Below are 27241 nucleotides of genomic sequence, written 5' to 3' on the forward strand. Positions count from 1 at the left end.
GGGATCTAAAAAAAATACTACCCACAAGCAGAGGATAAACTCTGGGAGTAAAAACGCTGATGAAAAGCAACTGCTTGACTACAGGGTTGGAGGAGATAAGACTGAGGAGAGACTCTAAATGAACACTAGAATGCAAATTCCAACAACAGGGAAATGGGTTCCAGTCAAGAACACATCTGATAACCAGTGGAATCATGCGGCTATGGGAGAGGGAAAGGCGGGGGGGGGGGGGGGGGGGGGGGGGGGAGGCAGGGGGGGAGGGGAGGAAAAGAAAAAGATCTTTGTTTCCAGTGAATGAAAATGACCAAATAAAATACTGTTTAAATAAAAAAAATAAAAATAAAAAAAAAAGAAATGACAACTACGCAGAAAAAAAAAAGTAGTAAGGGCTAATAAGAGTAATTGGAGGTTAAGAGACTTGTCCAGGTCACATAGCTAGGAAGTCTCAAAGGCTACATTTGACCCCAGAACCTTCTGTCTCTAGGCCTGGCTTTCAATCCACTGAGCCACCTAGCTGTTCCCAGTAACTTTATCTTTAAAGGAATGGCCTTTTAGACAGTGGATAAGGTTGCATTATCCAATGATCTTTGGTTAAGAGTCTTTGGTATTCTTGGTATTTTCTCTCATAGAAAATAATTTGAAATGTAAATTTAGAATAAAAATATCTATCCTATTCCTTTAAATGGCATCCTAATCTGGTGTCTTTTATTAATATAGTAAAAAAGATTTTTTTCTTCCTTGCAACAGTCTATAGGCAGGTAGACTTCAAAATAAATTTATGTATTCATTTGTTCAACAATATTTACCAAATGACATGTTTGAAGACTTTTCTAGATTTTCTATGTCTCTGTCATGAAAATATTTATGGTCTAATAGGAAAGATGACATGTATATAAATAATATGATAATGCAAACCAGAGCATATCATTCAACAGGAGAAATTCCCATTGAGATATGGTTAGGAAAGGCTATGCAGATTTGATAAAATATGGTCTAAACCATGGAGAATATGTAGGATTTTGACAGATTTTGAACATGAGTTTGAGAGAATGATCTAGAGAGAGTAAAGGCAAGGAAGTGAGAAAGTTGAGAACTGGTCAGAAGCTCTGTTGGAGAATACGGTCAGTTGCTCTGACTCAACTGGTCTCCTTATTCTTCCCAAAAATCTTGTTCTTTCCAAGCTTTTGCACTTGTTTATAGACATTGGGGAAATCATTGACAGTTTTTAGAAAGGGCAGTGACATGATTAAAATTAATTCTGAGGAAAAGGCCCGAGTCAGCATTTTTTCTTCAGTTGGTCTAGATTATATTACAGGAGGAAAAAATTGGACATAGCAAAACCCAGTTAGGAGGTTAAGTTCAGGACCCAAACAGAAGCAATAGAATTAGGATGGGGAAAAGTTACTATAACAATTTTGTTACTATTTGCCTTCTTCCAACCTCCATCCCTATCACTCTGATTTAATCTATAATAACACATCAGACTTATTTTACTATAATGTTGAATTCATCATGTGATAATACACTCAAAGACCAGTGGGTCCTCATTGTCTATAGAGGTATGTCCAATTCACCTACTTGTCATTCAAGGTATCTTGAATCCATTCTACCTCTCCACTTAGTTCTAAATACGCCACAGCACACATCCTGTGCTCTAACCATGCTTGTCTTTTCACTTTCCTCTAAAAAAACCTGTGGATTTTTATTCCAAGTCTTTGCTCATGTTTATTCTCCCTTACACAATATCCTTCTCTAGCCTGTCAGCTAACCTAAAATCTACTTATATGTTTTTAGTACAGCTTAGTGACTCACTTTTTCCTTAAGGTTGATTCTTCTATTCCATAGCTATTGCTCTTTTTTCTGCATTCCTATGATACTATTTTTATTTCACTCATTAGACCACATAATAGAGAAATTAATATCCCTTACATTTTTCATAGATTTTTCCATTCTTAGCCCTGAATCAATCAGTAAGTGTTCATGAGAATAACTATTAGCAGGGCAGCTAAATGACTCTCAGTATATTGAGAGCCAGGCCTAGAGGTAGGAGGTCCTAGGTTCAAATGTGGATTCAGACAGTTCCTAGTTGCATGACCTTAGGCAAGTCACTTAATCCCCACTGCCTAGTGTAAAAGGTAAATTAGGAAGGCCCTGAAAGATGAATGTAACAGGTGGTCAAGGTTTAACACGATTTGACCTACCAGATGCCTTTTCTCCAAGACAGAGATCAAAATGAATGTCTCTCTCTGCTCCTCTTTTGAGGGCAGTTAAAAGGTGAAGCAAGAAGCCCTACAGGATGTAACTGGTGATCAAAAATGCTTTTCTTGACTTGGTCTGGCAGGGTAGCTTCTACAAAATTTGGGAAACAAATTCCCTTTCTAGGACCTCTAAGCTGAATCAACTTAGTTTGTGTGATAAGGGGTTACACAGCAACTGTACCAAAGAGAAACAACACCTCAAGGAGAGAAGAATGATGGTTTGCTAGGAATTTAGCTTCACCTAGCTTCCTGAGGTGAATTTCCTCTGACACAGACTTGCTCAGGAGAGAGGGAATGGCAGGTGTTTGAGACTTAGCTTAGTTCAATCAAATGTAGACCCTCTTTCCCCAAACCCCTCCAATTGGTCCCTTATTTTATATCTATCTATCTATCTATCTATCTATCTATCTATCTATCTATCTATCTATCTATCATCTCTCTCTCTATATATATATATATATATCCTTGATCAAAACCTATTTCCATATATATATATATATATATATATATATATATATATATATATATATATATATAGAGAGAGAGAGAGAGAGAGAGAGAGAGAGAGAGAGAGAGAGAGAGAGAGAGAGAGATCTGACTGCTTCTCTTAAGTTTTAAGATTTATTTAAAATGCTAACAAGGGTAGGTAAGGGAAAAGGATGTGGGAGCCCTGGCTAACACCCCATGAAGAATAATGAAATTGGGGCTTCAACCTCAGCTGAGGCTAAATGTTCTCTGCCAATAGCTAACCCTAGGCTAAATCAATAGGCTCTTGGCTGTTAGCAGATCAGGAAGTGGGAACTTCTGCTGGCTCTTATCCCATCCAAGAAGGCCCCTCCGGTAAATTGTTTCTTGATAGAGTCCACACAGGTAGAGATTTCCAGGTATTTAAAAACAGGAACAGGAATTTAACAAGTCTTTCTCAGGATGTACTTTGGGGATAGGAAAAGCTGTCTAGATCAGGAGAAACGTGCAGGGCTGACTTGCCCCAGAATTCAAGCTCCCAAAAGCCTCTAGGTTTTCAACTGGTCCTATTAGATTCCATTGCCTTCTAGAATTCCCCCTCACCACCATTCCAAAGCTCTTTTCCTTTGCTTCTCTGATATTTTACCTTGTTTGCATGTTCCTGCAAATTCTTTCTTTTACCAGTCCTTACCATTCTTCTGCCTTGGAACCATTATATACTATTCATCCTAAGATGGAAGGTAAGGTTTTTCTTTTCCTTTACAATAATTAATTTAGTCAATTTAGAACATTATTCCTTGGTTACAAGAATCATATTATTTCTGTCCCTCCCCTTCACCCACCCTTCCCATAGCCGTCACACAATTTTACTGGGTATTACATGTGTCCTTGATCAAAACCTATTTCCATGTTGCTGGTGTTTGCATTAGGATGTTCATTTAGAGACTACATACTGTGGTAGAGGCATGGAGAGAGAAAACTTGTAAACAAAGATGCAAGAAAATGGAGACCTATCTGTCAATCAAAAGAAGGAGTTTCCAAAATGGAATGTTCCCAGGGGTTGGCAGTTGAGCTGACCAGGGAGAGGGGACTGGATTTGGAGTCACTCTCTCTCTGGAGGTTGAAAACCTGGCTGAAAGACCCTTGTGGGGCTGACTTGATTTGAGGATTCTCTGGCTTTGGACAGTTGAAGTTGACAAGAAGGAGAAACCTGGCTTTTGAGCTGGTGATCTATTTGAGAGTTGAGATGACCAGGAGAAACTGAGAGATTTTGAACTTTGTTTTTCTCTGGGGTCGAAGCCGAGAAAGGAGACAAGCCAGGCTGAAGGAGAGAATTTGAACTTTGTTTCTCTCTGGGGTTAAGCTGAGAGACCTTGCTGATTTTGTGAAGAAGAAGAAAGATTTTCAAAAGCTGTAGTCCTCCATCTCCTTAACTGTCTTAGAGTCACAGTTTGTGACTGGACTACTTTCTCAAACCCTCAATTTTCCTCATTTAGATTAGGGAAATCCTCATCCCTCTAACCTCAGTTTCCCATCCTGTTATCCCAATAAACTCCCTGACTTGAAAAGGAAAAGAAATCTTTATAGTTCTCTCAGGGAGGGAACGGAAGAAGCCAAAGGCTTCAAGAAGAATTGGGAGGTGGGGGAGGCAAGGGAGGAGAGGGTTGGAGAAGGGGGGGAGAAGGTTTAGAAAGATATATTGATCTATCAGCCATCATTAGGGATCACTAGGCAAACCCCAGAGTAAACCCCAAAGGAACCCCTTGTATAGCAGTTCCGCTGTGTACCAGCATCCCTGTGTGCCAGCATCCCTAAGCATTTCTCATTTCTACCTCCATTACAAATAAGCAGCTTCAGGTTCCCCTCTAGCAGCTCTCTCTAGTCACAAGCCAGAGGACAACAGTCATTGCAACAAAAAACAGTTTCCCTCAGTTTACATTTTCTATTTCAACAAGTAATAGTTTCCCTTCAATTTACCTTCTATATTTCAATAAGTGATTGTTTCCCTCAGTTTACATATTCTATTTCAATACCCAGCCATATCCCCTAGACCCATGTATTCAAGCAGTTGTTTTTCTTCTGTGTTTCTACTCTCACACTTTTTCCTCTGAAGTAGGATAATGTTTTTTCTTGTAGATTCCTCCAAGTTGTTCAGGACCACTGCTTTGCAACTAATGGAGAAGTCCATTACATTCGATTGTACCCCCATGTGTCAGTCTCTGTGTACAATGTTCTCCTGGTTCTGCTCCTTTCGTTCTGCATCAATTCCTGGAGGTCATTCCAGTTCCCATGGAATTCCTCCACTTTATTGTTCCTTTGAGCATAATAGTATTCCATCACCAACATATACCACAGTTTGTTCAGTCATTCCCCAATTAAAGGGCATCCCCTCATTTCTAATTTTTTGCCACCACAAAGAGTACAGCTATGAATGTTTTTATACATGACTTTTTCCTTATTTTCTCTTTGGGGTATAAACCCAGCAGTGCTATGACTGGATCAAAGGGCAGACAGTCTTTTAGTGCCCTCTGGGCATAGTTCCAAATTGCTCTCCAGAATGATTGGATCAATTCACAACTCCACCAGCAATGCATTAATGTCTTGACTTTGCCACAACCCCTCCAGCATTCATTACTTTCTAGTGCTGACATGTTAACCAATATCCTAGGTGTGAGGTTTATGAGATTTAAAATGGTTGAGGTCTCAAACTGTAGTGATTAAAATAGTGGAAGATATAAATTGTGATAGTTATAAGAGAGGGTAAGTAAATTTGACCGCAGAAATATGTTTCACTACAGTGTCTTGGATTTTAAAATCAAATATAAGGTGGTCGCCAGGGAAATATTCCCAATTATTCAAATACCCAAGTCAATTGGGTTTTATAGAGATTTTAATTAACAATACAATGAGTAATCAAAGAAAGAGAGAGAGAGTAAGAAAGGAATAAGTATGAAGGGCCTCAAGCCAATATGGCCTAGACCTGAGTCTTAAAAGAGAAATCAGTCAGTTTTTTTACACTCACCACAAGGTCTGACTAAACAAGGATACTAGTGACACCAGCCAGAGATTGTTTCAAAGGGCCTCTCTCAAGAGCCTCCAGAGCTCCTACCCCAGAAGGACAGAGCCCCTCAGAGGAGCTCCTCAAGGAGCTCTCCTTCAGAATGAGATCCTCCAGAATGAGAATCAGAAATCGAGAGATCCGTTGCTCTTCTCTGAGCTCTTAATTTTAAGGGCAAAATTTCCTCTGTCACCTCCCCTAAGTCCTTACATCTACCAATCACTGTAGATGTTTCTAAAGGACCACCAATTTTGAATTCACAACTGAGTAGTTTTAATCTCTTTAGTAAGTCAGGAAAAAATGCTGCTGTATCGACAAATTTCATTAAGAAAAAGCCTCTGAATAAGTTATCACCCTTTTAGGTTTAAGTAGTTTACAAGTTGCCCCACCTTTATAGGTACTTAGTATCCCATTGTATCAATTCTAAAACAGTCATGACTCAAAGAACTTCCTGTCCCTTCCATAAGCATGGATCAAAGTACTTTCATTGTTTAGCAAACAGTTTTCTGTCCTAAAGCAGTCTTAAGTAGGGTGGAGTAGGGATACTCCCAAGGCAAGGAGCCTTCACATTCAAGTAGAGTTCTCACCATCTGCTAGGGAATTTTTTTAAGTAGAAGATTCCCCAATGGGGGAAACCCCTAACATTCATAAGTCTGAGAAATTTTGAGGTTTACAGGTTATCACCTCACAGTTGTTTTTATTTGTATTTCTCTGATTATAAGAGATTTAGAACACTTTTTCATGTGCTTATTAATAATTTTTTTTGTTTGGCTGAGAATTGCCTATTCATGTCCTTTCCTCATTTATCAATTGGGGAAAGGCTTAATTTTTTTTGTACAACTGGTTTAACTCTTTATAGATTTGTGTAATTAGACCTTTGTCAGAGGTTTTTGTTATGAAGATTGTTTCCCAATTTGTTGCTTCCCTTCTAATTTTGGTTGCATTCGTTTTGTTTGTACAAAACATTTTTAATTTGATGTAATCAAAATTATTTATTTTACATTTTGTGATTTTTTTCTAGCTATTGCTTGGTTTTAAAGTCTTTCCTTTCCTAAATATCTGACATGTATACGATTCTGTGTTCACCTAATTTGCTTATAGTTTCCTTCTCTATATTCAAGTCATTCACCCATTATGAATTTATCTTGGTGTAGAGTGTAAGATGTTGATCCAAACATATCTCTCCCACACTGTCTTCCAATTTTCCCAGCAGTTTTGATCAAATAGGGGGTTTTGGTCCCCAAACCTGAGATCATTTTAGGCTTGTCTTCCAGAAGTCACTTACCCCAAGTCCGTTCCACTGATCCTTCTTTCTGTCTCTTAGCCAGTACCAAATTGTTTTGATGATCACTGATATATATCATTGTATAGTTTGAGATCTGGGACTGCAAGGCCTCCTTCTAGTGCAATTTTTTCATGATTTCCCTAGATATCCTCGATTGTTTGTTGTTCCAAATGAACTTTGTTATCTTTTTTTCTAATTCAGTAAAAAAAGGTTTTTGGTAGTTCAATGGGTATGGCACTAAATAAGTAAATTGATTAGGGTAGAATTGTCATTTTTATTATGTTAACTCATCCTACCCATGAGCAGTCAATGTTTTTCCAATTGTTTAGATCTAGTTTTGTGTGGAGAGTGTTTTATAGTTGGGTTCATATAGTTCCTCTGTTTGTCTTGGCAGATAGATTCCTAAGTATTTTCTATTGTCTTGAGTGATTTTAAATGGAATTTCTCTTTCTAATTCTTGCTGCTGAGATGTGTTAGAGATAAATAGAAATGCTGATGACTTGTGTGGGTTTATTTTGTATCCTGCAACTTTGCTAAATTTGTTGATTATTTTGACTAGCTTTTTGGTTGATTCTCTAGGATTCTTTAAGTAGACCATCATATCATCTGCAAAGAGTGATAACTTGGTCTCCTCACTGCCAATTTAAAAACTTTCAATTTCTTTTTCTTCTCTAATTGCTACAGCTAGTGTTTCTAGTACAATGCTAAATAATAGAGGTGATAATGGTTTCATTCCTTATCTTATTGGGAAGGCTTCTAGTTTACCCCCATTGCAGATGATGTTTGCTGATGGTTTTAGATATACACTGTTTATTATTTTAAGGAAAGGCCCTTCTATTCCTATGCTTTCTAGTGTCTTCAATATAAATGAGTGTTGGTTTCCTTGTTGATGTGGTCAATTATGCGGATGGTTTTCTTAGTATTGAACCATCCTTGCATTCCTGGTATGAATCCTACCTGGTCATAGTGAATAACCCTTGTGATCTCTTGCTGGAGTCTTTTTGCTAGTATCCTATTTAAGACTTTTACATCTATACTCGTTGAGAAGATTGGTCTGTAGTTTTCTTTCTCTGTTTTTGACCTGCCTGGCTTTGGAATCAGTACCATATTTGGTCCAAAAAGGAATTTGGGAGAGTGCATTCTTTGTTTATTCTGTCAAATAGTTTGTATAATATTGGGGTTAGTTGTTCTTTGAATGTTTGATAGAATTCATTTGTGAATCCATGTGGACCTGGAGATTTTTTCTTTGGGAGTTTTTTGGTTGTTTGTTCAATTTATTATTTCTGATATTGAGTTGTTAAGGTTGTCTATTTCTTCCTCTGTTAGTCTAGGTAATTTACATTTTTGTAAATATTCATCCATATCACCTAGATTGCCATATTTATTGCCATGTAATTGGGCATAATAATTTTTAATGATTGCTTTAATTTCCTCTTCATTAGAGGTGAGATCTCCCTTTTCATCTTGGATACAGTCAATTTGGTTTTCTTTCCTTTTTTTAATTAGACTGACTAGTACTTTGTCCATTTTATTTGCTTTTTCAAAGCACAGGTTCTAGTCTTACTTATTAAATCAACAGTTCTTTGACTTTCAGTTTTATTAATTTTGCCTTTGATTTTTAGGATCTCTAATTTAGTCTTCATCTGAGGACTTTTAATTTGTTCACTTTCTAGTTTCTTTAATTTGCATGCCCAATTCATTGACCTCTGTCCTCTCTAGTTTGTTAATATATGAACTCAAGGACATAAATTTCCCCCTGAGTACTGCTTTGGCTGCATCCCATAGATTTTGAAAAGATGTCTCATAATTGCTGTTTCCTTAAATGATATTATTAATTGTTTCTATGATTTGTTCTTTAACTAAATGATTTTGGAGAATCATATTGCTTAATTTTCAATTAATTTTTGATTTGCCTCTCCCTGTGCCCTTACTAATTATTATTTTCATTGCATTGTGGTCTGAGAAGTTTCCATATATTATTTCTGCTGTTTTGCACTTGTTTGCAATATTTTTATACCCTAGTATGTGATAAATCTTTGTGAATGTACCAGGTGCTGCTGAAAAGATGTATTCCTTTTTGTCCCTATTTATTTTTCTTCACATATCTACTAACTCTAAATTTTCTAAGATTTCATTCACTTCTCTTACCTCTTTCTTGTTTAATTTTGGTTTGATTTATTTAGTTCTGATAAAGGAAGGTTCAGGTCTCCCACTAGTATAGTTTTTCTATGTATTTCATCCTTAAACTCCACTAGTTTCTCCTTTAGAAATTTGGATGCTATGCCATTTGGTGCATACGTGTTGAGTACAGATATTCCCTCACTGTCTATACTGCCTTTTATCGGGATGTAATTACCTTCCCTATCTCTTTTATCTGGACTTATTTTTACTTTGGCTTTGTCAGATATGATTGCCACTTCTGCCTTCTTTTTATCAGTTGATGCCCAATAGATTTGGCTCCATCCTCTTACTTTTACCCTATGTGTGTGTTTTTTTACCCTTTTACCCTTCCTCATGTGTGTTTCTTATAGACAGCATATGGTAGGGTTTCGGTTTCCAATCCAGTCTGCTATTCACTTCTATTTTATGGTTGAGTTCATTCCATTCACATTCACAGTTATGTTTACCAGCTGTGTATTTCCCAGCATTTTGATTTCCACTCCTAGTCCTGTCTTTTCTTCTTTCACTATTTCCTTCTATACCAGTGTTTTATTTTTTAATCAGTCCTCCTAATTCCCACCCTTATTTTTCTTCCCTTTCTACTCCCCCTCCCTTCTTGTTTCCCCCCTTATTTTCCCTCTAGTCTTTCTAAAACTATGCTCCCATCCTCTCACTCCCTTATAATGCTTCGCTCCCACCAGTCCATTTGTTACTCTTCTACTCCCCTATAAGGCACAAATCTATTCTCTTCCCCAATGGATTGGATTGTTCTTCCCTCTTTGGGTCAATTACAATGCATGTAAGAGTGGAGTATTTCCTGTCTCCAATCTCTTTATCCTTACAGTGTATTAATGTTTCCCCCCCTCCTGCCATGAGCTTCTTTGTGACATATAAATGTGCCGTCTTTTGTTTCTTTCCCCATTTCTTTTAGTATTAACCTCTATTTTTTGGCTCTAGTTGTATATGTATACACGCATATATATTTATGCATACATATATCTTTATACATATTTATGTCTTGGCATTTCATTCTATACAGTTTGTCACTGTTCCCTCTAAGTGTAATTCTTCTGGCTTCCCAGGTGATAACAATTTTTAAGTGTTACCAATGACCTCTTTTCTTATAGGGATATGTATCATTTTAACTTATTGGGTCCCTTAAAAATGTTTGTTTGTTTGTTTGTTTGTTTTTGGTTTTGTTTTTCTTCTTTCGCCCTTTCTTAATTACCTTTTGATGGTTTTCTTGAGTTCTGTGCTTGGAAATCAAATTTTCTGTTCAGGTCTGGTCTTTTCTTTACAAATGCTTGGAATTCTTTTATTTTGTTAAATGATCATACTTTCCCCTGTAAGAACAGTCAGTTTTGCTGATTAATTGATTCTTGCTTGTAGACCTATTTCCTTTGCTTTCTGAAATATTATATTCCATGCCTTTTGGTCCTTCAGTGTAGATTCAGCCAGATCCTGTGTTATCCTCACTGTGGTCCCATGGTATCTGAATGACTTCTTCTTAGCAGCTTGTAATATTTTTTTCCTTTGTCTGATAGTTCTTGAATTTTGCTATAGCATTCCTGGGTGTTGTCAGTTGGGGATTAAGTACAGGAGGTGATCTGTGGATTCTTTCAATTTCCACTTTTCCCTCTTCTTCTAGAATATCTGGGCAGTTTTCTTGGATAATTTCCTGTAACATGTTGTCCAGGCTTTGTCTTTTGTCATGGTCTTCCGGGAGCCCAATGATTCTTAAGTTGTCTCTCCTGGAAAGATTTTCTAAATTTTCTGTTTTGTGAATGAGGTGCTTCATATTTTCCACAATTTTTTCATTCTTTTGATTTTGTTTTATGGTGTCCTGCTGTCTTGTGAAGTTGCTTGTCTCTAGTTGTTGTATTCTGGATTTTAAAGACTGGATTTCATCCCTGGCTTTTAGGTCATCCTTCTCCTTCTGGTCTGATATTCTTTGGATGCCATCTTTCATATTCACCTCATCTCTCATCTCCTTTGCCTTATCTTTCGTCTTCTTTGACTCATCTTTCATCTCCTTTGCCTCATTTTCAAGGTGGTAAATTTTGGCTTTCAAGACACTATTTTCCTGCTTTAGTTCAAGTGCCTCTGTTTTTAGATGACTTATCTTAGTTTTTAAGTTCTTTTCCAGTTTGTCTTCAGCCTCTCTTAATTGTGTTTTGAATTGTATTTTTGAGTTATTCCAGAGCTTCTATCCAATTTGCTAGGGTTTCTACTTTTTTATTTTTATTTTTTTGGCTTGGTGTCCCCTCATCCTTCTCTGTTCCATTTGCCCTTTGTTCATTGCCTGTATAGAAGCTGTCAGTTGTAATTTCGTTTTTCTTTTTTTGTTGTTTCCTCATATTTACCCCTTCTTTATTCCCTGAAGTTGCCTGAGCTCTTGCTCCTCTCGTTTTTTTGACTTTTCTTTCAGCCTTCACCCTTGGAGTTTTGTCAGAAAATCTCTCAGAGCCGTCTGTGGGGGAGGGGTGTTGGAGCTTGAGCTTCTCTGCCCTCTGAAGGCTTTGATGGGATTAAGTGCAGCCAGATTGAGCTGGATGGTGAAGCCAAAACTTCCAGACTGGAGGGGAGGGGCAATGTGGAGTGTCTCTGCTGCTGCAACTAAATTGCCTGCTCTGTGCTCTGCGCTTCTTCTCTAAGTGCTTCCACACTGCCTGTGTTTGAAGCTCTGAGCCTGGCACAGCTTTGCCCGCAAGGTTCTCCCTCCAGACTAGCACCTTTGCCAGCCCAGAGGCTCCAGCTGCTGGAGGGGAGGGGTCCAGTACTTTATGTCTTCCTTCCCCTAAACTGAAGTGTCCTCGAATTCTGGCTTTTGGGGGTGTACCTTTTAAGTTGAATCCAGCAGGAGTGCCCCTTGGCTTTCTCCTATTGTTAGGTCTGGTTTTCAGGCCTCTAGGACTGAAACTTCTCTAGGAATTTGTAATTGGTAATGAAGGGTTTTCAGAGGTCTGAACTTTCACTTTCTCTATACCGCCATCTTGACTCCACCTCAGAAAGGAACGAAAGCTGAGGTTTTTCTAAAAAAAAGGAACTATCCCTTTGTCCTATGTTATTGTATAATATACTGTTCTTTTGGAGTCAAAAGACGGGTTCCAAATCTCCTTCTGGAATTTGCTATTAATGTAACCTTGGCTTCATTCACCTTCCCTGAACTAAAGCTACCTCTCTATGAAATGCAGGGCTTCGATTAGATGGCTATAATGACCTTTCCATCTCTAAATCTATGATATCATTTAGAATTGGAGAAACAGAAACAAACTGTTAGAAGGAATCTTATACCTTATCTAGACTAATTCTCAAATTAAAAAAATGAGGAAACTTAGAGGAGCACTAACTTCTTTATGTGCACTGAAGTTTATGGTTTCCTACTTCTTCATCTTTATTTCACTTAAGTTCTTAATGATTGGCCTTAGTTCTGTACTTTCTCACTCCTTGAGCTCTCTGCTTACCCTGGTTTCATATTGTCTCCATTTTTTGCTTCTTTCAAGTTGTGTAATTAGAATCTGTTACCCTAAAAACTATGATCCCCAGCAACACTATGATGCCCAGGAAAACTATGATTCCGGGGACCCAATTCACTTTCTGTCATTACCTGCTGATATACATAGGATATAAATTGGGTGGAAGCCCATTTCTCTCCCTTTTTCCTTCCTGTGGCAGCTTTAGTGGAGAGCAGGATTTTTGAGCAGGTAGAAAATTTAGTCACATGGTTCTATTTTGTCAGATAATAAACTTTATAAAAATACTTGAAGTATTAGATATTCATTTAAATCCTACAAAGTAAAGTATGGAGGGTGCACATTAGTTTAAAAATGCATACAAACTTTTTCCTCAGACTATGATATGAGAATGAATGGAAAGAATTTATTTATCTGAGGCACAGAGGAAGAATCTTTTATTTATTTGGGAGAATTTCAGAAACTATAAGAATAAGTATAATTCAATATTAATGATATTTTAAGGGCATTTGATTAAAGATTTTGTTTGACTCTGTGACTTATGTGTTATAATTCTATGCCATCAAAAATGCAACACACTTCAAATTTTATTACAAGTTTTTGACCAACAGTTTTCATGATTTCAAAAGTGTTTATGGGTAATAGGAATCCATTTATTAAAATATACAATTCAGTTGATAATTTAATCTTTTTAACTTTCGTTGTAGTCTTGTGGCAATATCTACAAAGGCCTTTCTCAGACTGGTGCCTGGGGCTGTTTTGATGAATTTAACAGAATTTCTGTGGAGGTTCTTTCCGTGGTGGCAGTACAGGTAGGGGGTCAAAAACTGAGGAATTTCATGTTTTGTACCAAAATCTTTAGCCTTTCCCCAGTAAACAAGCTTCACTTTTATTTCCTTTCTTGATCTTGAAAGCTTCAATTGGACAAGTATTTATTAAGTGACTAATATGTCTACATTGAACCATGTGAGTAGATGCAAAAATTAAATCATATCTGTCTAAAGGAACTTATTTGAGTGAGAGGTTATTATCAGTATAAAGATAAATAAATGCAGAGAAAAGAATTCTAATAAGTTATGGAATAAGAAAAGACCTCCCCAAGGAGGTCTAAGGAATAGCGGTGAGTAGAGAGAGAGTATTTTATCATTAGGTGGCAGTTTGTATAAAGTCCAAAAGGCAGAAGATGAAATGTCTTGTAGCAGGAACAGCACACAGTTTCATTTGGATGAAATAGAGAAAGAAGAAAGGGAATTCACATAAATTTTGAAAGCTAGCTGGAGCTAAATGATGAAAGTTTTAAAAGTAAATGTAAGAATTTTTGTATTTTACCCCCAAGACTACTGGGAACTTCTGAAGCTTCTTGAGCAGGGAAGTCACATGCTCAGATCTGTACTTTAGGAATATCAATTTGGAAACTAGGTGGAAAATATAAGAGGGGAGAGAATTAGAAGCAGTGGGGTTGATTAAGTAGTTTTTACAGTTGTCTAGGCAAGAGATGATGAGGGCTGGATTGCTGTGAGCATGCTGTATCTCCTCATCCTTCTTTATTATAATTCATATAGTTGACATTTATATATCACTTAACAATTTAAGATATATTTTCTTTGTAACAGGATAATGGGGTACATAATGTAGGAATAATCCTCCCCATTTTACAGGTGAGAAAACTAGAGTTATTTCCCAACAGTCACTCAGTGTGACAGAAGCTGGCACATAAGAAATGTGCCACACTGAAGAGTGTGTGAAACTGATCACCTCTACAGGGAAGGGGCCCAGGAGAGTGGGAGTCTTGAGGAAGAGAAGACTCTGGCTGGTAGAGGAATTGGGCTCTTAGTCAGGAGAGGCCAAAGAGAGAAGGTGGATTAAGACTTTCTCTTGAGGGTTACCCACTTTTTCCTATTTGAGACTTGAAATCTTTCCCCCCAACATTTCCAAATTGAAAGGGCTTTCTGAAGAGAAACCTGAGCAGACTTTTACCTCAGCTCCTGTTGTCCTGAGTCTGAACTATGGGCAAGGGGCCAAACCCAGGGTGAGTCAACCTGACTTTCAGGGGGCTCAAGCTGCCAAGGCCTGAGTTCCCCCCACAAAACTTGAGGTGAGAGAGGAAAGGATTTATACAGAGACAGGGATCCCCTTTTTCCCACTATCCTTTCTCATTATTTCCCTGCCCATTATTTCTTTGTATTGTCTGATTGAGTTAACTTTAAAAAAGTTATCTTTTCCCCAAGCTGTATGTGAGTGAACAGATCAAGGGAAAACCCTTTGGTCTCAAGTAGTGGGGGGGGGGGGGAACAAGAGGGACAAGGGCAAATTAGGGAGAGCAGCCATAGCTAAGGAGGGAAGGCAGAAAAAGGGAAAATCTTCAAACTCCCCTCTCCTCTCTCTGAGCCAACCCTAAACATCAGCTGTCTCCCCTGGACCCTGATTTGAGAAGGGAGATTCTCTTTTTCCCCTCTCAATACTGAAAGACTGAACCCCTTGATTACAACTTAACCTCCCCAAGAATACAAATGGCACCCTAGGATTTAAAAGAACCTCATGTATTAAAAAAAAAAAAAGCTTTAGTGACTGTAACCAACTGTCATCAACTCAGTTGTGAATTTGTTGTCAATTACAACTCCTGAGGCTAGCAGTCATAGTCACTGGCTCTGCCTAGGAGTTTCCACACAGGATCAAAGACAAGTCAGTTACCAACTGCCACTCTGGTCAGTCACTCAGCTAATAAAGATCATACCTTCAATAAGGATTAGAGCCAGAATTTAAACCTAAGTTTTCTAACTTCAACTTCAAAAAGTACTTAAGAATTTTATACATGTAGAAGATTGTGGGGGGCAGCTGGGTAGCACAGTGGATTGAGAACCAGTCCTAGAGATGGGAGGTCCTAGGTTCAAATCTGGCTTCAGCCACTTCCCAGCTGTGTGACCCTGAGCAAGTCACTTGACCCCCATTGCCTAGCCCTTACCACTCTTCTGCCTTGGAGCCAATACACAGTATTGACTCCAAGACGGAAGGTAAGGGTTTAAAAAAAAGAAGAAGAAGATTGTGCTAGGGAGCAAAGTCCTTGTCCTCAAGGAGCTCACAATCTAGTTTATTACAAGCTGTACACAAAAATTATAATACAAAATTCATTTCAGTTCAACAAACATACTTTTAAAATGTTATATTGATGCTTTTTTGTTTTTACCACAAACGCTCTTTGTGACCATTATTGTTATTTATGAGATCTTTTTCTTTATGTTAACATAGAGTGCATGTATGCTGTGTCTTTAGTTCTGTTCAACAAATATTTATAAAGTATCTATTGTGTGTAATGGACACAAAAGGAAATGCGAAATTTAAGATTAGATGCAGTCACCACCTTCAGAGTTCATAATCTATAAAAGGATATGCATGCACACAGCCTAGAATACAAGGTAATTTATGAATAAATACTTCTGGGATTTGTCCTATGTGTGGACTGGGAGAAAGTATTCCTAGGATGGCAGAAAAGGTATCCTAACAGAATTGGTATTAGAATTGTGACTTAAAAGATCATTTGAATTTCTGTAGCCTTAATGAGAGGAAATTGGGAAGGCACAGTGGTAGCACAGTGGATAGAACACCAGGCCTGGAGTTAAAATCTGGCTTCAGAAAGCTGTCTGACTAGACAGTCTTCTGGTAAGATACAAGGTTATGGGTTTAAAAAATGTATTGAACTTAACATCAGGAAACTTAGGTTTAAGTCCTTTTTTAATGTGATCTTGGGCAAATCGCTAGTTGACTGACTAAGCTTTAATTTCCTGATATATAAAGTGGGAATATATAAAATATCCTGCTTTTCAACCCTGTTGTGAGGTTAAAAATAAATAACGCTGACAAAAAACTCACCTTTATAAGAACTTTAAGGTTTTTAATGTGATTTCTTTACACAGTTGCTATGAGGTAGATGATGGTGGCAGCTAGGTGGCAAAGTATATAGAATTTTGTACTTTAAATCAGGAAGAACTGAGTTCATATCCACATATAATCGCCAGCTGTGTGACCCTAGTCAAATCACTGAACCACTATTTTTCTCTACTTCCTCATCTCTAAAATGAGGATAATAATAATACCCATCCTCCTTAAGTTGTTAGGATAAAATAAGATAACACTTATGAAGCACTTTGTAAACCTTAAAGTGCTATATAAATTCTAGCTATTTTTGTTATGATTACAAATTATTATAGTATTAGTAATGATTACAAATATCATTACTATCATAATTCCTGTTTTGCAGATAAGGAAGTATTTTTAGTATTAAGTAACTTGCCTATGATCATAGAGCTAGTTATAGTTCTAAAGTAGGATATAAATTAAATTCTCCTACATCTAAACCTAGTACTTTATCCATTACATTACACTGCCTCTCTAATAATGTATGTCAAGTACTTATAATCCTTAAAATACTATTTAAATGTCAGCTATTAGCATTATGCTGTAATATTAAACTAAGGCATATTCTTTTGAAAGATCTATCCCAGTTTCCTTCTTCCAACAGCCCACGTACCTTATGTATGGTTCAAACATTGTCAGTGAATATGGAGAAGACCCAATACTACAACAAAGATAAAACATCTGGTAGTGGGTGACATTACTGTAAAGGGATTTTGACAATGGCTTGGATGCTCCAGTGCATTAAATTCAGATGTTTTAACTTTGTTGTAGTATTGGGTCTCCTCCAATACAACATATATGCAAAACAAAAACAAAGCAAGTTGGCAGAGGCTGGGGAAATCACATGCAAGGATTTACTTTTTATGAAAGGATTTATGTAGGAAATGGGACTTCTGTTAGACCTAAGCGTCTATATAAATATGTATTCCATTTAGACCAAGAGCTAAGAAGCAGTAGTATTGACTTCCAGGCTCAAATGCCTAGTACTATTATATTCTAAATGGTTTGTGTGCTCAGAAATTGAACTGAGTTTTGAAGGCAGTGAAGGATTTTAGAAGTTGATGATAATCCTTTTTATGTATAAGTGACAACCTATGCAAAGATATAGAGAATAATAATAATAACTAACACTTATATCATGTTATTCAAATTATTTTATAAATATTATCTCATTTTTATCTTCATAACAACCCTGTGAGGTAAATGCTTTTATTACCTCCATTTTACAGATGAAGGAGCTGAGGAAGAGAGAGGTTAAGCAACTTTCCCAGAGTCATACAGACTTGTCAATGACAGGATTTAAATTCATGACTTTCTGACTACATACCCAGTGTACTAAATGAGAAATAGCAATTACTGTATGTGAGGGATATATTTTGTAACAAGTTTGGGAAGGAATAACAATTATATTAGGAAGAATTTTTTTAATTTCTATTTTATCCTACAAACATCAGAGCTTTCTGAGCAAGGCAGGACTTCCAGGTGGAAATATCCATTAAACAATTGATAATATGGTACATAAGCTCAGGAGTGGATATGTAGATATGAATCATTTGCATAAAGATGATATTTTACTTTATAGCAGCTAATGAGATAAGCAAAAAAGAGAAAATGTAAAGGAGAGGAAAGGAGAAGGTCCAGGACAGACTTCTGAGGTAGAGTCAGACAGTGGGGCATAAGAAACTGACAAAAAGCAACCAGACAAGTAGGAAGAGAAGTGGGGAAATCAATGTTCAATTTTACAGAAACCCAAACAGAAGAGAATATCCACGAGAAATAAATACTTAACTGTTGCAAGTGCTGCAAAGAGTTCAAAAAGGATGACAACTTAAAAAAAACTATTTTTTGGTTAAGACATCACTGCCAACTTTGGAAAGAGGAGTTTGGGTTAAATGATAAGACCAGAAGCCAGGTTGCAAAGTGTCCAAGTGAGTGAAGGAAGAGAAAGAAGAGGTAACAGACTCATTTCTTCAAACCCCTCTGCATCTTTTTCTTTCCTTTATTCTTTCTTTACTAAATTCTTTACTATATAGTTGTGTTAAAGAGTATCCTACTTGTGTCAATGACAGATGCCAACTAGGTCTTAGCTCTATATCTGGCTAAGCACTAGTTAATTCATTCTTATATCAATTTGGTTAAATAAATATCTGTTAATGTTTGGTATATCAAACTGTCTAAAACATATAGCCCTTCTCACAGAAGATAACAAAAATAAATCTAACTCATATTTGTAATTTTTATCTTTTATAAAGGTTTTTACTTACAACAACCCTGATATATTTTGACAAGTAGAAGATAACAATAACAACTCACATTCCTAGAGTACTTTATGCTTTATGCCCTATGTAGTATAGTCCACAGATAATGTACCTAAAGTAATCATTTTTGGTTGTAATTTTGCTACTCTCTCTCTGGTTTACCTATTAGCTCCTATTACCTCCATTGTACCAACAGCTCTACAATTCTTAGGAACACTTTGCAAAACTGATTTACTGGTTCCAGTATTAACCAGAAGATCATAAATCTGGTCTCCTATAGTGACAGATATATATGGTTCTGTACTATTTGGTGGTTGAAATTTTTCCAACACTGGTGCAAGCACAGTAACATTAGTACAAAGCCCATTCACTGCCTGTCCATCCAAGTTTACATCTGCTTGAATGCATGATATTCCCAGGATTTTACATCTTTAACACCATCATCAGCTTGTACACTACTATCCTTGGTCCTCAAAATCTCTACCTTGGTATCATGGTTCTCATTTACAATCACATTATCATTATCCAATTTATATTCTTCACTATTTTCCATTATTTTACAATCATTCGAATTTTCCACTAATTTTACATTATAATTTTCTTTTTCCTTACAATTATTAACACTAATTACATTATCCTTTGATTCAGTTACATCACTTATAACTTCATTAACCGTATTACCATTACAATCACTTTCATTTAATCTCAAAGTATTCCCCTTGATTCAAATACAGAAGACCTCTGGGTAAACCTTCATAAGGAACATTCTTGAATCAAAACATTCTAAATGGTGAGGGTAAAAATAAACTATATTTCCAGCTAATTCATAGATATGTGGGATGTTATGTTTTTCTAGAATAGAATACATGAAGGGAAGTAATATGAAATAATGCTAAAAAGACAATTTGTGAAGATAGTGAATGCCAATCTAAGGAGTTTGCCTTCTATCTATAGACAATGTGAAGCCTCTAAATATTTTCATTCAGGGGAAATCATCATTCCTGTGCATTAGAAAGATTATTTTTAGTATTTATATGATAGATCAGAAATTAGAGAGGCTAGCCACAGAATAACCAGTAAAGAAACTACCATAATAGTCCAAGATAAAGGTGATGAGGACTTGAACTAGGATGGCATATAGAGTGGAGAGAAAGGGAGATGTTTCTGAAGTTTAATAAATAAATAAGATTTGAGAACTGATTGAATGTGAGCCATGAGGAAGAAAAAGTCAAAGATCACTTAGAGGAGAGGGAGATTTGGGACAGAAAATTAATCAATAAACATTTATTGAGTACCTATACCAGGCACTTTGCTAAACCTTGGAGATAAAAAGAGAACCAAAAGACAGTTCCTGGAATTAGGTAATTTATCATCTAAAGAGAGCAACATGCAAACAAATGTATGGGATAAATAGAAAATTAAGAGAAGGAAAGTCCTGGAATTAATTAAGAGGGGTTGAATAGGGCTTCTTTTAGAAGGTGGGATTGGCAGCTAGGAGGTAAGTGGATAAAGCCTAAGGAAAACCTAAGTTCAAATCCATCCTCAGTCACTGTGTGACCCTGGGCAAGTTACTTAACCTTGTTTGCCTCAATTTCCTCCCCTGTAAAATGAGCTGGAAAAGGAAATGACAAACCACTTCAGTGTCTTTGCCAAGAAACCCCAAATGAGGTCATAAAGAGTCAGATGAAACTAAACAATAACAAAAGGTAACATTACAGTTGAAATCCTTTTAGCCACTGAGCAGCAACAGATGAAAGGAAATTAAAAGTTTTGGAGATAGCTAGCATGGCTCAGTGGATAGAATGCTTAGCCTAGAGTCAGGAAGATCTGAGTTTGAACAAGTTTGACTTGACTTCAGATATTTACTTGTTGTGTGACTCTGGGTGGGTCACTTAACTTCTGTTTGCCCTAATCCACTTGAGAAGAAAATGGCAAATCACTCCAGGGTTTTGGCCAAGAAAACCCCATGGTAATGTCTATGGGGTCACAAAGAGTCAAGCTTGTCTAAATGACTGAACAACAACACAACAAGAAGTTAGGGAATTTAGTAATCATATAAGAGGAAGGAGCATGTTCCAGGCATGGGGGACAGCTAGCCCCAACTCAAGAGATGAAACAGCTGGGAGTCTAGTATAATTCTATTGTAGAGCACATGTCAGAGAGTAAAGTGCAAGATTTGCTCCTGGAGGCAATAAAAAGACACTGGAATTTACTAAGTAGGAGGATGACATGAACAGACCTTGACTTTAAGAAAATCACTTTAAAAGGGGGGAAAGAATTGAGGCAGGCCAACCCAAGGCTGCCCTAGAATAGTAGCAGTGTCAGAAGAAAGATGGCATGTTTGAGACTTATTACAAAGGCAAAATTGGCAGAACTTGGCAGCAGTTTGGAGAGGGGGAGTAAGAGATAATGAGGAATCTAAGATGATTTCTAGGTTGTAATCCTGAGAGATTGAGAGAATGGTATTGTTCTTTACAGTACTAGGGAAGGTATGAGATGGGAATGCTTTGGGGGTTGGGGGGTGGAAGATAATTATTTGTGTTTTGAACATAGTGAATTTCAAGTGTCTACTAGACATCCAGTTCAAGATGTTGGAAAGGTACTTGATATGTGGGATTGGAGTTCAGTAGAAAAATTGGGGCAGGACAAGTAGATTTGAGAATCATCAGCATAGAGATGGTAATTAAATCTATGGAAGTGGATGAGATCAAGTAAAGAAGGAGGAAGAGAAGAGAGCCTAGGACCATAATTATGAACCTATAGCACACATGCCAGAAAAGGCACACAGAGACCTCTCTCTGTTGCCTCCAAAGTTCATTACTAGAAAGGCAGAGAGAAGCTGCTTCCTTCCTATAATCCAGGAGCCTATAGATATCTTTTTCACTTAACCTGTCCCTCTGCTCAGCAGCCCAATGAAAGCACTTACTCTATCCCCTATCTGGGATAAGGTGGGTAGGTCACAAGCAGTAGACCTGGAGGGGATCAAAAAACTCCCCTCCATAACCCTAACTCTAAATTTGTTTATAATCCTAACCCTAAATTCATTTCTAACCTTAATCCTAACACTAACCCTGAGGACATATTTTTTTCATTTCACCCACCCCTCTGCCCAGTAGCCCACTGGGCGCACTTTCTTCCTCATCCATCTGGGGTGGGAGATGGAAGGGCAGGGAATGGTACTTGGTCTCTAGGTGTGGGGGCAGGGCATGGCACACAGTCTCTAAAAGGTTCACCATCACTGGCCTAGGACATCTACATCCTCTGAGGCACATCAAAGCAAGACCTAGAGGAAGCTCCAGCAAAGGAGACAAAAGGATCAGATAGATAAGAAGAAAACAGAATAGAGTGGTCTACTGAAAACCTAGAGAAGAGAAAATATCAAGGAAGAGAGTGATTGAGCAACAGTGTGAAGGGCTACAGATAGGTCAAGGAAAAAGAGGATTAAGAAAAGGCCATTGGATTTGACAGCTGAGATTATTAGTATTTTTGGAGAAAGTTCTTGTAGCCTAATAAGGTCAGAAGCTAGATTGTAAGAAGAGAGTGAGAGGAAAGAAAGAGGAGACACCTATCATTGACAGTCTCTTCAAGGTCTTAGCCTATAAATAAAAGTTGTCAGAAACAGTAGGATTGAAAAGTTTTTTTTCAGGATCGAGAAAACATCGACATGTTTGTAGGCAATAGGAAATGAGACATTAGAAAGGGGAAGGTTGAAAATAAGTAAAAGAATGAGCATGACAGAAGGGACAATTTCTTGAGGGGAGATGGGATGGAATGGATCTCTTGAACAAGTAGACAGGTTAGCTTTGGTAATGATAAGGCCACTTCATGTGAGATAAGAGTAAAGGAGAAGACAGAAGGAGATAGAAAGCAAATGAGTGATAATAGATGGAGGAACAGGAGTGAAGAGGGAACTCGGCGCAAATGACACTAATCATAAAGTGGGGTCAGAAACAAAGGGAAAACAATGATACTGCTAAATTGATTTCAAAACTCAATTCAATTGAAAAATCATTTATTAAACTCCTACTTTTAAAAGGTGTTGTGTTAAGGGTAAAAATAAAAAATGAAAAACATTCCTGTCCTCAAGAGCTTACATTATGCAAGAGGATACAATTAAATGAATATGTAAATATAAGATAATTTGAAGGGGAAGGAAAGTATCAGTAGCTTGACTGATTAAGAAAACAGGTAACAACTGAACTGAACCTTGAAGAAAATTAATGTAGCACCTAGATATACCCTGCCAACTCATGAAAATGGTCACTCCAGGTGCAATGTACTCTGTGAATACACATCCCTAAAATCATAACTTATGAACTTTTCACATGTTTACCTTGAATACTCAGCCAGGGGATACAATTGGTTCAAAGAAAAGGCAGTTAATAAAATGACATAGTAAAAAAAAGTATAACAAAGCATTTCTCCCATGAACCTGGGCCAACCATGGTAGGTCTTGGAATATATTAGATATGGGGTCCAACTATATTCCAAATTAGAAGTTTGAATACCAGATCTGCTGTTTAAATTTTGTTTCAGGGGCACTTAGGTAGCAGAGTAGATAGAGTGGTAGGTCTAGACTTGGAAAGACCTGAGTTCTAATATGACTTCATATACTTCTCAGCTGTGTGTTCCTGAGCAAGTCACTTAACCCCATTTGCAGAGTCTTTGCCACTCTTCTATCTTAGAATTGATTCCAAAAGAGAGTTTAAGAGTTTAAAAAGTGAAATATAACAAAATTTGTCTCATCTTAGACAAATAATTTCCTCACTCTGGAATTCAATTTCCTTATCCCAATGAAAGGAGTGGACTAGATGATTTTGTTGAACAGAAACTTCCTTCAAGTTATAATAATATTTCTTTTTTTATTGTCCTTTTAAAAAATAGGGAGGGGCATGGATATAATAGTCTTTTCCAGGCTTTCATATTTCTAAATATGCTAAATACAGTTATTTTACATTTGAACCAAATTATACATAAACCATTTTCTGTTCCAAAATTAAGAAAATTACTCTCTACAAAAGATGCCCAAAATGTATTTATTTCTCTTTTCACAAGTTTTACGTTAATTCTTCTGTCCCTTTCTCAAAAGTTTCAAAATTTCCAAAACTTATACCCTCTAAGATAATATCTAAGAAGAATATGTCTTAAACACCAAGTTGTACCTGGTAGTGTTTTCCCCCTACACTTGAACAGCTTTGCAGGTTAGCTCTTATGTACCCAAACCACATGCTTACCTATCAGATCTCATATACCCTGCCAGCCACAATACTTTCTCTCAGCTCCCTAGTTCAAATGCAATTTAAATCAGTTAATGTAGTCTGGATTTAATTTATCCAGATTTAATAATTTAATTTAGATGCTCCTGTGGCAATGGAGAAAACAGGCAAATAATTTGTTGTTTTGTGTAATCTGTAGTGCTAATGCACTTTCAAACTTGCTTTGGCTCCTCACAGATCATTCCCCACAGAAATACAGATATTTTTACTTTACTCAATGAGTATTTTTTAAAAATACCCTACATTCCATCTTAGATTCAATACTGTATATTGGTTCTAAAGCAGAAGAGTGGTAAGTTAGGCAATGGGGGTTAAGTGACTTACCCAGGTCACACAGCTAGGAAGTGTCTGAGGCCAGATTTAAACCTACAACCTCCTATCTATAGGCCTAGCTCTCAATCCACTGAGTCACCCACCTGCCCCTCAAAAGCACATTTTTTGCTGACTTTTTTTACATTTCAGACCCATTGTAACAGAAGGGAATGCTGAATTAGGCTGACCATTTGAAATGGCAGTTAACACTGCCTTGGTTCAGAGCAATTTGTAAACTTTAATTAAATATACTTCCTAATAATACAAGTGCTATACATATTTTATAGTTGAGAACTTAATGGCACATACTTAAATTCCCTGCTTCTGAGATAAACTGGTAGGTTGCTTAAGTTTATGAGTTCTGAGCAAAGGACTTGACTGATTAGATATCCACAGCAAGGATGGCACTAAAAAACTCCTAGTGCAAAAATATCACCAGACTCTCTATGGGTGGGTCATTGCTGCTTCAGAAAAGAAAAAAATGAGTTTTTCTGTGTGCTTTTGAATGGATGGTATATTTCGAAGGAAGGAAGGAAAGGGAAGGGAAGGAAAGGAAAGGAAAGGAAAGGAAAGGAAAGGAAAGGAAAGGAAAGGAAAGGAAAGGAAAGGAAAGGAAAGGAAAGGAAAGGAAAGGAAAGGAAAGGAAAGGAAAGGAAAGGAAAGGAAAGGAAAGGAAAGGAAAGGAAAGGAAAGGAAAGGAAAGGAAAGGAAAGGAAAGGAAAGGAAAGGAAAGGAAAGGAAAGGAAAGGAAAGGAAAGGAAAGGAAAGGAAAGGAAAGGAAAGGAAAGGAAAGGAAAGGAAAGGAAAGGAAAGGAAAAGGAAAAGGAAAAGGAAAAGGAAAAGGAAAAGGAAAAGGAAAAGGAAAAGGAAAAGGAAAAGGAAAAGGAAAGGAAAGGAAAGGAAAGGAAAGGAAAGGAAAGGAAAGGAAAGGAAAGGAAAGGAAAGGAAAGGAAAGGAAAGGAAAGGAAAGGAAAGGAAAAAGGAAAGGAAAGAAGGAAAGGAAAAAGAGGAAAGGAAAGAGGAAAGGAAAGGAAAGGAGGGAGGGAAGAAGGGTGTTAGGAAGACAGCCCTTCTAACAAATAACAAATAATCACATGAAACAAATTTCCATAGTGACTATATCCAAATATGTGTGTCTCATTAGGCACCCTTAAGTCAGGAAGGAAGGAAAACTTAATAATTCCAGAGAATGACAGTTTCTTTACTATTGGGTGAAAAACCATATATAATTCACCAAAGATCAAGAAAGAGTCAGACAACCAATTGCAATGGATTATTGTCATACTACATTTATCATACATTCAATGCTCAGGATCACAGATTTAGACCTAGAAGAGATCCGAGAATTACCTGGCTCAATTCCCTCATTTTTAGAAATAAGAAAAGAGAGGTTTAGAGATTTAATTTGTTCAAAATCATCAGTGTAATAAATTGACACTCGTATCCTTATGTGACTCTACATTGCATTTTACACTAAGCAAAAAGTGTGTATTTGTTTATATACATTTATATACATATATTAGAAATGTATGTGTATGTATGTATTTGTTGAAGGTGTTAGGGAGTCAGTATTCTAGGCCAATCAAGATCTGAAGTCTGAAGAGAAATAATCATATTGTATACAGAAAGAGCCAACCTCTACTGATAGAATGGTATCTGAACTATCCCAACTAAAGCAATCCATTGCATTGATTATGAAGTGCTTATTTTTTTTACCAGGTGAAAAGTATTCAAGATGCAATCAGAGATAAGAAGCTGAATTTCAATTTCCTTGGAGAGGAGATTAAATTGAATCCCTCAGTGGGAATCTTCATCACTATGAACCCAGGATATGCTGGCCGTACAGAGCTTCCAGAGAACCTTAAGGCTCTCTTCAGGTACATTTCATAGGCTTTAAGGGCACAACTACATTTTATAGTTCTGGCTATCATTTCAAAAGAATCTTATATGATACACAATCACGATTATACTATTCCCATACTCCCACCCCCACTTAATTTTCCAATGGTTTTTCTATTGTCTCAAATATTACAGTCCTTAACATTCCTACAATGAAGTCCCACCTGACTTTTCTCATTTGTCCTTCCTTGAATACAACCTGTTTTCTCATCTCCATGTCTTTGGTTGTTTTAAGCCCTCAGAATGTTTTCTTATCACTGGTTCCATAGCTTTAATTTCTGACAGTCCTTCACAGACTGCTTCATGAAGTCTTCTCTAATCCAGTAAGGAGAAATATTTTATTACTCTTAAGTATCATAACACTTTCTTCTCCTTTTATTTCATTGTTGCATTCTATGCTGTTTTAATAGTTATTTGTACTGTAAAAATAAATTTTCAAGCTATAAGAAGAAAATATTTAGATGAAAAAAACTGTTTCAATACAGGTTCAAAACTGTTTAACTTGCCAATCATGTTCAAATTGTTCAGATACTTTTGGTAGCTGTAATCAAAAGTATCCTCAGTGATGAAATGAAGCTCAAATGTGAACTTCCCTTCAGGGCCAGGCACAAGGATGCTAAAGAAACTCTTATTATGAACATAAAATATTTATTGAAATATAAAAGGATAAATAAAGGGTTTCTAATTCTAAGGGAGTCTAAATCCACCCAAATAAACTCCTAGGTTCCTTAAGGAAATGCTTCTCCTGTGTTTCACAGGCTACACTAATCCTCCCTGATCTGACTAACCCAAATTTATACTCTCTAAATGAAAACTACCACTAATGTCCTTATAAATCTTAACTTCGCCTTTGAATTATAAAATAGCAAAGATTAGCTGGTTGCA

At 36.9% G+C, this 27241-nt stretch overlaps 1 protein-coding gene across 11 annotated transcripts in view; it reads left to right on the forward strand.

Annotated features, from left to right (window-relative positions):
* DNAH9 (dynein axonemal heavy chain 9) overlaps positions 1 to 27241 on the forward strand; it is a 755194-nt gene that overhangs the window by 288416 nt on the left and 439537 nt on the right. For 9 of the 11 annotated variants that reach the window (XM_056817453.1, XM_056817454.1, XM_016430769.2 and 6 more), the window contains 2 exons: positions 13407 to 13511; positions 26177 to 26334. In XM_056817453.1, coding sequence (XP_056673431.1) covers positions 13407 to 13511; positions 26177 to 26334 — 263 coding nt within the window. Of the gene's footprint in view, positions 1 to 13406; positions 13512 to 15014; positions 18565 to 26176; positions 26335 to 27241 lie in introns of those variants that run through there. The other 2 variants (XM_016430780.2, XM_056817457.1) reach the window with 2 other exon arrangements.

The sequence above is a fragment of the Monodelphis domestica genome, chromosome 2 (assembly GCF_027887165.1).
Source record: "Monodelphis domestica isolate mMonDom1 chromosome 2, mMonDom1.pri, whole genome shotgun sequence".
Lineage (NCBI taxonomy): Eukaryota > Metazoa > Chordata > Mammalia > Didelphimorphia > Didelphidae > Monodelphis > Monodelphis domestica.